Here is an 11,638-nt window from a genome sequence, read left to right on the forward strand (position 1 = left end):
AAGGTAAAATGAACATATGGGACTTCATCAAGATAAAAAGCTTCTGCACAGCCAAGGAAACAGTCAAAAAACCTAAGAANAACTAAGAGACAGCCCACGGAATGGGAGAATATATTTGCAAAGGACACCACAGATAAAGGACTGGTATCCAAGATCTACAAAGAACTTCTCAAACTCAATACACGAGAAACAAATAAACAAATCATAAAATGGGCAGAAGATATGAACAGACACTTTTCCAATGAAGACATACAAATGGCTAACAGACACATGAAAAAATGTTCAAAATCATTAGCCATCAGGGAAATTCAAATCAAAACCACACTGAGATACCACCTTACGCCAGTTAGAATGGCAAAGATAGACAAGGCAAGAAACAACAATTGTTGGAGAGGATGTGGAGAAAGGGGATCCCTCCTACATTGTTGGTGGGAATGCAAGTTGGTACAGCCACTCTGGAAAACAGTGTGGAGGTCCCTTAAAAAGTTAAAAATTGAACTACCCTATGACCCAGCCATTGCACTACTGGGTGTTTACCCCAAAGATACAGACGTAGTAAAGAGAAGGGCCATATGCACCCCAATGTTCATAGCAGCATTGTCCAAAATAGCTAAATCATGGAAGGAGCCGAGATGCCCTTCAACAGATGACTGGATTAAGAAGCTGTGGTCCATATATACAATGGAATATTACTCAGCTATCAGAAAGAACGAATTCTCAACATTTGCTGCAACATGGACGGCACTGGAGGAGATAATGCTAAGTGAAATAAGTCAAGCAGAGAAAGACAACTATCATATGATTTCTTTCATCTATGGAACATAAAGAACTAGGATGATCGGTAGGGGAAAAAGGGATAAAGAAAGAGGCAGGTAATCAGAAGGGGGAATGAAACATGAGAGACTATGGACTATGAGAAACAAACTGGGCACCTCAGAGGGGAGGGGGTTGGGGGATTGGATAGACCGGTGATGGGTAGTAAGGAGGGTACATATTGCATGGTGCACTGGGTGTTATACTCAACTAATGAAGCATCGAACTTTACATCAGAATCCGGGGATGTACTGTATGGTGACTAACATAATATAATAAAAAATCATTAAAAAAAAAAAAGAAAATACTAATGTGCTTGCCTTTTTATATAATTTAACCCAAATGCTAGCCATGTAATCATATAAAGAAATCAGACACATTTACTATATTTTCCTCCTAGAATAAAGCATATACAGAGAGTTTTGAAACTTCCTTAATATTATAAGTTGCTTTAAACAAGGGAGAAAAAAATTGATGCCAAGTATTGGAAAGATTTTACTTAACCACATTTCCTTTGACTGAACATCTAAATCATTCATGAATCATAGAGCATTCAAAGACCCTATTTGCCATAACCAAAGTCTTCGGAGTTGCTCATTTTATTTCTTTTCTATTTGTTTTTTGACATATAATTATAAAAGTAATCCATGACTTCATTTTCAGATAAATATTGAGACAATATGAGATTGCTTATTTTCATATCTTAGGTTATACCTGTGCTTAAGCTCTTCTGTTTTCAGAATGCATCCCGTTTTAATTTTTGCAACTTAAAATTTAAAAAATTTTTTTGAATAAATAAATATTTTATTTGAGAGTGAGAGAGTATTGGATGAGGGGCAGAGAGGGAGAGAGAGAGAGAGAGAGAGACAGAGAATCTCAAGCAGACTCCCTGCTGAGTGTGGAGCCTGACCCAGGGCTCGATTTCATGACCCATGAGATCATGACCTGAGCTGAAATCAAGAGATGAACCCTTAATTGACTGAGCCACCCCAGCACCCCTCAACTTTTTATTTTGAAAAATTTCACACCTATAGAAAGCTTGAACGATTAGACGCAAACCAAGAAACAAACTCTTAACTATAGAGATAAAACTGATGGTTACCAGAGGGGAGGAGGGTGTGGGGTTGGGTGAAATAGGTGATGGGGATTAAGGAGGGAACTTGTGATGAGCAGTTGGTGATGTACGGAGTTGTTGAATCACTACATTATACACCTGAAACTAATAATAACACTGTACATTATCAGTACTGGAATTAAAAAAAAAAGAAAGGTGCTTAACAACTAAAATCAAAACATGAATTTTCATGGAATCCTGACTGGAAAAAAATGCAGCTACAAAAACATTTTAAAGACAAATTGGGAAATCTCAATTTAAATGTAATATTTTATTACGGAATTATTGTTAATTTTCTTAGAAATGGTAAGGATATGATATTACATTGAAGTATAAACTTAGGAGACCAATGCTCGAATATTTCGAGGTGAAGTTTTACGATGTCTGCAACTTACTTTCAAATGTTTGCGAAATATATATGTAGGCTGTATCTACACCTTATCTATCAAAAGAGAGAAATAAAGCAAACATAGCACAATGTTAAGAAGCATTGAATCTAGGGGCGCCTGGGTGGCACAGCAGTTAAGCGTCTGCCTTCGGCTCAGGGCGTGATCTCGGCGTTATGGGATCGAGCCCCACATCAGGCTCCTCTGCTGTGAGCCTGCTTCTTCCTCTCCCACTCCCCCTGCTTGTGTTCCCTCTCTCTCTGGCTGTCTCTATCTCTGTCAAATAAATAAATAAAATCTTTAAAAAAAAAAAAAAGAAGCATTGAATCTAGGTAAAATGTACACATGTATTTATTGTTACAATCTTTCAATTTTTGTTTTTTTTATCATGACAAGTGTACTCTCTAATCCATAATATTCCACTGTATGTATGTATATATATATATTTACATACATACACACACACCACATCTTCTTTATCCATTTATCAATGAACCCTTGGGCTGCATCCATGATTTGGCTATTGTAAATAATGCTGCAGTAAATATAGGTGGGCATGTATCCCTTTGAATTCATGTTTTTGTATTTTGGGGGCAAATACCCAGTAGTGAAATTACTGGATTGTAGGGTAGTTCTATTTTTAACTTTCTGAGGAACCTCCATACTGTTTTCCAGTGGTGGCACCAGTTTGCATTCCCACCTTCAGTGTAAGAGGGTTCCTTTCTCTCCGTACACTTGCTGTTTCTTGTGTTTTTTGTTTTATTATTCCCACAAGTGTGAGGTGATATCTCATTGTAGTTTTGATCTGCAGTTTGCACCATCAGAGGATGATGAGTGATATTGAGCATCTTTTCATGTATCTCTTGGTCATCTGAATGTCTTCTTGGGAGAAATGTCTGTTCATGTCCTGCCTATTTTTAATTGGATTATTTGGGTTCTGGGTGTTGAGTTGTATAAATTCTTTATAGATTTTGGATGCTAACCCTTTATCAGATTTGTCATTTGCAAATATCTTCTTCCATTCAGTAGGTTACATTTTAGTTTTGTTGATTGCTTCCTTTGCTGTGCAGAAGCTTTTTATTTTAATGTAGTCCCAGTAGTTTATTTTTGCTTTTGTTTCCCTTTCCTCAGGAGACATATCTAGAAAAATGTTGCTATGGCTGATGTCAGAGACATTATTGCCTGTGTTCTCTTCTAGGATTTTTATGCTTTCAGGCCTCATATTTAGGTCTTTAATCCATTTTGAGTTTATTGTTGTGTATGGTGTAAGAAAGTGGTCCAGTTTCATTCTTTTGCATGGATCTGACCAGTTTTCCCAATGCCATTTGTTGAAGAGAATGTCTTTTTTCCCATTGGATGTTCTTCCCTGCTTTGTTGAAGATTAGTTGACCATATAATTGTGGGTTTAGTTTCTGGTTTTCTATTCTTTTTTTTTTTTAAAGATTTTATTTATTTGACAGAGAGAGACAGCCAGCGAGAGAGGGAATACAAGCAGGGGGAGTGGGAGAGGAAGAAGCAGGCTCCCAGCAGAGGAGCCTGATGCGGGGCTCGATCCCAGAACACTGGGATCACGCCCTGAGCCGAAGGCAGACACTCAACAACTGAGCCACCCAGGTGCCCCCCTGGTGTTCTATTCTGTTCTGTTAATCTGTGTGTCTATTTTTTGTGCCAGTATCATACTCTTTTGATTTCTATAGCTTTGTAATATAATTTGAAGTCTGGAATTGTGATACCTCCACCTTTGCTTTTCTTTTTCAAGATTGCTTTGGCTATTCGGGGTCTTTTGTGGTTCCATACAACTTTTAGGATTGTTTTTTCTAGTTCTGTGAAAAGTGTTGTTGATATTTTGACAGGGATTGCATTAAATGTGTAGATTGCTTTGGGTAGTATGGACATTTTAACAGTATTTGTTCTTTCAACCCATGAGCATGGAATGTCTTTCCATTTCTGTGTGTTGTCTTCAATTTCTTTCATCAGTGTTTTATAGTTTTCAGAGTACAGGTCTTTCACCTCTTTGGTTAGGTTTATTCCTGGTATCTTATTATTTTTGGTGCAATCATAAATGGGATTGTTTTCTTAATTTCTCTTTCTGCTGCCTCATTTTTAGTGTATAGAAGTGCAACAGATTTCTGCACATTGGTTTTGTATCCTGGGACTTTACTAAATTTATCAGTTCTAGCAGGGTTTTTTTTGTTTTTGGTGGAAGATTTCAGGTTTTTTATTTATAATATCATGGCATCTACAAGTAGTTAAAGTTTTACTTCTTCCTTTCTGATTTGGATGCTTTTATTTCTTTTTGTTGTCTGCTTGCTGTGGCTAGGACTTCCAGTACTATGTTGAATAAAAGTGATGAGAGTGGACATTTTTGTCTTCTTCTTGTCCTTAGGGGAAAAGCTCTCAGTTTTTCCCCTTTGAGGATGATGTTAGCCGTGGTTTTCATATATGGCCTTTATTATGTTGAGGTATGTTCTCTCTAAATCTACTTTGTTGGGGGCTTTTATCATGAGTGGATGTTATACTTTGTCAGATGTTTTTTTCTGCATCTATTAAAATGGTCGTACAATTTTTATCCTTTCTCTTTTTGTTGTATCTCATTGATTGATTTACAAATATTGAACCACTCTTGCATCCTGGGAATAAATTCCACTTGATAGTGGTGAAAGCTTTTTTAATGTATTGTTGGATTCGGTTTGCTAGTATTTTATTAAGGATTTTTGCGTCTATGTTCATCAGAGACATTGGCCTGTAGTTCCCTTTTTTATGGTGTCTTTATCCAGTTTTGGTATCAGAATAATGCTGGCTTCATAGAGTGAATTTGGAAGTTTTCCTTCTTCGTGTACTTTTTAGAATAGTTTGAGAAGAACAGTTTTTAACTCTAAATGTTTTGGTACTATTAGCCTGTGAAGCCTCTCGTCCTGGACTTTTGTTTTTTGGGAGTGTTTTGATTACTGATTCTATTTCATTGCTGGTAATCAGTCTGTTCAGATTTTCTATTTCTTCCTGCTTCAATTTTGGTAGGTTATGCGTTTCCAGGAATTTATCCATTTCTTCTTGGTTGTCTGATTTGACAACATAAAATGTTTCATAACATTCTCTTGTAACACTTTGTATTTCTGTGGTATTGGTTGTTATTTCTCTTCTTTCATTTCTGATTTATTTGAGTCATCTCTCTCTCTCTCTTTTTATGAGTCTGGCTGGAGGTTTATCAATTCTGTTAATCTTTTCAAAGAACCGGCTCCTGGTTTCATTGATCTGTTCTATTGTTTTTCTTTTTTTGTTTGTTTTTTTAGTTTCTATATCATTTATTTGTGCTCTAATCGTTATCATTTCCTTCCTTCTGCTGCTTTTGGGTTTTGTTTATGTTCTTTTTCTAGCTCCTTCAGGTATAAGGTTAGGTTGTGTATTTGAGATTTTTCTTGCTTCTTGAGGTAGACCTATATTGCTATAAACTTGCCTCTTAGAACTGCTTCTGCTGCATCCCAAAGGTTTTGGATTGTTTTCATTCTTGTTTGTTGCCATGTACTTTTTGATTTCTTCTTTGATTTCTTGGTTGACTCATTCACTATAGTAGCATGTTGTTTAACCTCCATCTGTTTTGGATTTTCCAGATTTTTTCTTATGGTTGATTTCTAGTTTCATAGTGTTGTGGTCAGAAAAAAATGCATGGTATGACTTCGATCTTTTTGAATCTGTTAAGGCTTGTTTGGGGCATAATATGTGATCTATTCTGGAGAATGTTCCATGTGTACTTGAAAAGAATGTGTATTCTGCTGTTTCAGGATGGAATGTTCTGAATATATCTAGTAAATCCATCTGGCACAGTGTGTCTTTCAAAGCCACTGTTTCCTTTTTGATTTTCTGTTTGGATGATCTGTACATCCATGTAAGTGGGGTGTTAAAGTCCTCTACTATTATTGTATTACTGTTGATTAGTTTCTTTGTTTGTTATTAACTGTTTTATGTATTTGGGTGCTGCATGTTGGGTTCATAAGCATTTTTACAGTTATATCTTCTTGTTGGATTCTTCCCTATTTTTTAAAAATTTTTTAGAAAGATTTTATTTATTTATTTGACACACAGAGAGACAGCCAGCAAGAGAGGGAACACAAGCAGGAGGAGGGGGAGAGGAAGAAGCAGGCTCCCAGCAGAGGAGCCTGATGTGGGGCTCGATCCCAGGACTCCGGGATCACACCCTGAGCCAAAGGCAGACACTTAATGACTGAGCCACCGAGGCGCCCCTGTCTCCTTTTTATTATATAGTGTCTTTCTTTGTCTCTTGTTTGTCTGATAAAGTCTAGTTTGTCCTATATTTAAGTATTGCTACCCTGGCTTTTTTTTTTTTTTTTTGACATCCATTTGCATGATAAATTCACTTTCACTCTGCAGGTGTCTTTAGGTCTGTAATGAGTCTCTTGTAGGCAGCATATAGATGTTTTTTTGTTTGTTTGTTTGTTTTATCCACTCTGTCACCCTATGTCTTTTGATTGGAGTTTTTAGTCCATTTACATTCAAAGTAATCATTGATAGATATGTATTTATTGCCATTTTGTTGTTTTACGGTTGTTTTTATAGTTTTTGCTGATCCTGCTCTCTTTGTTTGTTGGCTTTCTTTACCAATATACTTGGGTTCCTTTTTCTTTATTCTCTGCCCGTTAGTGATTTTTTATTTGTGGTAACTATTAGGTTTATGTATAACATCTTCTGGATATAACAGTTTATATTAAGTTGATGGTCACTTAAGTTTGAATCCATTATTTATTCCTCTCCTCACCATGTTTTAGGCATATGGTGTCATATTTTATATCCTTTCATTTTGTGAATCCCTTGACTAATTTTCTACAAAAATACTTAGTTTTACTGCTTCCGTGTTTCCTACTTTTCATACTCTCACTTATGGTCTTTCCTTTCCACTCGAAGAGTCCCCTTTAATGTTTCTTGTAAGGCTGATTTAATGGTCATGAACTCCTTTAGTTTTTCTTTGTCTGAGAAACTCTTTATCTCTCATTCTATTCTGAATGATAGCCTTGCTGGATAAAGTATTCTTGGCAGTAATTTTCCTCAGTCAGCACTTTGAATATGTCATGCCACGTATTTCTGGCCTATAGAAGTTTCTGCTGAAAAAGCCACTGATAGCCTTATGGGGTTTCCCTTATCTAACTGTCTCCTTTTCTCTTGCTGGTTAAAAAAAAAAACCAAAACAAAACTTTTTATCACTACTTTTTGCCATTTTGATTACTATGTGTCTTGGTGTGGATCTCTGGGTGATTTTTATGGGGGGTCTCTGTGCCTCCTGGGTCTAGATATCTGTCTCCTTCCCCAGATTAGATTTTCAGCTATTATTTCTTCAAATACATTTTCTGCCCCCTTTTCTCTCTCTCCTTCTTCTGGGATCCCTATAATATGAATGTTATAATTGTTGATGGAGTCCCTGATTTCCCTAAGTCTATTCTTATTTTACATAATTCTTTTTTCTCTCATTTGTTCAGCTTGATTACTTTCCATTACTCTGTCTTCTGGTTCCTTAATTCGTTCCTCTGCTTAGTCCAGCATGCTATGTATTCCATCAAGTGTACTTTTAATTTCATTTATTGTGTTCTTTATCTCTGATTGGCTCTTTTTTATCTCTGTGTTAAGGATCTCCCTGATGTCTTCCACTCTTTTCTCAAGTCCAGTGAGTATCTTTATGATCATTACTTTAAATTCTCTATCAGGCATATTACTTAGATATTTCACTGAGGTCTTTTGCTATGATTTTGTCCTGTTCTTTCATTTGTGACATATTCCTCTGTCTCCTCATTTTGTGTGACTCTCTGTGTCTGTTTCTGTGTTAGGAAAGTCAGCTACAGGCCCTTGCTCTTGAAGGTAGTGGGCAGGATGTGTGCTTTTAACTAGGTGGCACTGGTCCTCCTCCACAGGGGATGCACAGCCACCACGGATATAGAGCTGGCTGGCTGCCGCAAAGCACACGTGGGCAGAGGGTGCTGTTTTAACAAGGTGTACATGTCCTCCATGAGAGGTCAGGAAAGGCAACGTTGGCAAGGTTTGGGGGGACTTTTGGGGGGAGGGGATCTGCAGCACCGGAACTAAGTCAGGCCTGGCTGCAGGGGGTAGGGTGTGGTGTAAGCAAGTTAGGTAGTGAATGCCAGTGCTGTGCTGGTTCCCACAGGTGGTTGTGTGTTTATGATGAGGGGCAGGGGAGGGAAATGGAGCCTGCCAGCTCCTTTGTTCCTGGAGAAGTTACTCAGCAAACTCTGAGCTCAGTAACTAACTCTCCCTCCCATAAGCCCCAGACACCCTTCAAACTGCTGTTTCCAAGCTGTATCTCTGCAGGCTGTTTGCTGTGCTGTCTCTTTAATGGTAGGGGCTCAGCTTCCTCTTGCCCTCTGGGCTCTCCAGAGCCAAGCCTGCTGATTTTTAAAGTTCTAGGCTTTTTAAGTCCCAATGGTTGTAAGCACTCACAGAATTCAGCCCCTCTCATTTTCAAATGCCATAAGGATTCTTCTTCCCCTTGTAGCCTCCCCCATGTGATAATAGGTTTCTCACCCCTCTTCATGCCCATGGCTCCCTCCCTCCAGTGTTCAAATCCATGGAGTTTAAGTTCCCACCGAGTCCTTGCCTTCCCTGTCTTTTTCAATGTGGCCTCTTCTCTACACCGAGTTGTGGAGTTTGTTTGGCCAGTCTTTGGGTCACTATCTGTGTTGTTTGCAGGGATGAGTGTTATCTAGTTGGATCCATGGGATAAAGTGAGTTTAGAGTCCTCCTACTCTGCCATCTTCCCTGAAAGTCCCAACTCTATTTTGAATATCACAAATAATTTAAAACCAATTTTTTTTAAACCTGTCTTCTCACTTAACTTTAGCTTGACTGTGAAGTTTAAAGCAATTCTCATGAAAGTCTTTAGCCAAATATCCATTGCATGAATTTCTTAATTTCACTGCATTTTGAACTGTTGAAATATGTATATTTTTGTTAACAACAACAACAACAAAATAGGTCACTACAAAGGACACTTTGAAATTGATTCCATGTTCCTTGTCATTTCCTGAGGCTAGTACTATTAATATAATATAATGTTTCGTTAAATTGACTAGATCTTAGTTGATATTGAGAAATTCTTGTTAGTTTTGTTAGGTGTAATACCCAGAGTGTCATGGGTTTTTAATTTAAAGTGAAATGAGATGATATCTGTAAAAGGCTTTAAAATAATCTAGGCAAAATAATAATAAGTGAGGCAGAGGGAGGAAAAAGTGTGTGGTGATACTGATAAAATCAGAAAGTGAGAATTGGGGCTGTGTACTTCTTTTACTATTTTTTCTACGTCTGTGTATATTTAAATTTTCCATAAAGATTTAAAAGCATACACAATAGCTGTATATTGTACTGGTCACATTCTCTATGATCAATTAAACTACACATTGAAGACAAAAATAACTTCAATAACAAAGTGAAACTACTTAAAAGTAAAAGATAGTCTTCTAGATCACACTTGAATTAAAAATCAAAATCAAAATTAAACACACAAACTATTTAGAAAATGGTGATAACTACAACACTAAATATTAAAAACTTTTGAAAAGAGCTCAAAGTTTCAAATGCTTTGATGATGATGATGGCGATTAAAGGAGGAATGACAACAAATGAACTAAATATTAATGCCAGAGCCTAGAAGAAAAACAAAATAAACATAACGTAAATAGGAAAAAGAAATAAGCAAAATTCAAAGTAAAAACCAAATTAATATATCTGTTTAAGAGCAGGATATTTGAAAAAAGAATGATATAGATAAACCGCAAGATATCGTAATTAAAATGGAAGGAAACCACAATTAGTAAAAATGGACAGATCTTAACCTTAGACAAAAAGAGATTTTAAAAATACAAGAGAATTCTGTTTAATGAGTTTAATGTAGCATTTATTAATATGGCAATAAGTGGGGATTGTGGTGAAAGTACTGGCTTGTAGAAAAATCTTCAGGAGAATTCTGTTTACATTAAAAAAATGTAAATAATCTAATATTCATGGAAGAAACCAAGAAAACTGGTAGAGAACTTCTTAAAATGTTGCCTAGGTAAGTATCACATGTCTGGAAATATGTGGGGAGTGTCTCTTCTAAAATACTCCATGCCCCTGTCTCTTGCCCAGTAAGCCTAGTGTACCTGCCTGTGTTTAGAATATATCTCACACAAGCAAAAACAGTCACCCAAGTGTAGGGTTATTTTTTAATGGAAGCAGTCTAAATAAGTTAGACTAGATTAGTAAACTGGAGCCTAAGTAAAAAATATAAGAATTTTTAATTTTATGGTGAGATAATTATCATGGTATGTGGTTTATTTTTTAAAAGTTACTATATAATCCTAGTTTTTGTAAATATGATATGTGTTCACTGATGAAAAAATACCAAAACTATACACATGAAGATGCCAAAAATAAACATCTCTGGATGGTAGAAATATAAATGTTTTTTAATTGCGGACAGAATGTGTTTATTTAGCTTTTAAATTTCCTGCATACAAAAATAGGTACTACTTCATAACAATAAAAATAGAATAAAAATAGTAAAACACAAACTGGATGGTACAAGAGCTGAAAAATATTATACATCGTAATTCTACTTTTTCTTTCTTTTTCTTTTTCTTTTTTACTAAATATTGTCATGTAATCATCGATGAAGCTTACAAATAAAAGTTGTATCTGAACCAAAGCGATATTAATTGATTAACGTCTTTACTATCTCTGCCAGTTGAATCAACCTATGTATTCCCACCTTGATTCAGAGAATTGTTAAGTAGTACATATATAGTATGGCTGCAGCAACATGGAGGTATTTTATTTGTTCTCTGTTGCCTTTCCATGGGAAGTCCTTAAATATTCTTAATTGATTGATTATAGACTCACTCCTGGAAAGACATGTAAATGTTAAAAGTTCATCATTAATGGAGTATTTTTTAGGCAGTTTATGATTGACATTTAAATTCTCTCTGAAAGTACTTATCTGAAGAATTTCTTATTGTTTTCCAGTTCCTGAGAGCAGAAATGGGACAAGACTACCATTTGGCAAAAAAATTATGTCAGATGAGTAAGTACAAAATACTTTTCTGTTTTCTAATTTTTTCTTTGTTTCTTTTTTTTTTTTAAAGATTTTATTTATTTATTTGACAGAGATAGAGACAGCCAGCGAGAGAGGGAACACAAGCAGGGGGAGTGGGAGAGGAAGAAGCAGGCTCATAGCGGAGGAGCCTGATGTGGGGCTCGATCCCATAATGCCGGATCACGACCTGACCCAAAGGCAGACGCTTAACCGCTGTGCCACCCAGGCGCCCCCTTT

At 36.4% G+C, this 11,638-nt stretch overlaps 1 protein-coding gene across 1 annotated transcript in view; it reads left to right on the top strand.

The window, feature by feature from the left end:
- Positions 1 to 11,638, top strand: part of ERICH2 (glutamate rich 2) — a 43,466-nt gene that overhangs the window by 24,153 nt on the left and 7,675 nt on the right. The window contains exon 9 of the mRNA XM_034642248.1: positions 11,332 to 11,389. Within this exon, the coding sequence (XP_034498139.1) occupies positions 11,332 to 11,389 (58 nt within the window). The remainder of the gene's footprint in view (positions 1 to 11,331; positions 11,390 to 11,638) is intronic.

Source organism: Ailuropoda melanoleuca, chromosome 2, assembly GCF_002007445.2.
Source record: "Ailuropoda melanoleuca isolate Jingjing chromosome 2, ASM200744v2, whole genome shotgun sequence".
In the NCBI taxonomy this organism is placed as follows: domain Eukaryota; kingdom Metazoa; phylum Chordata; class Mammalia; order Carnivora; family Ursidae; genus Ailuropoda; species Ailuropoda melanoleuca.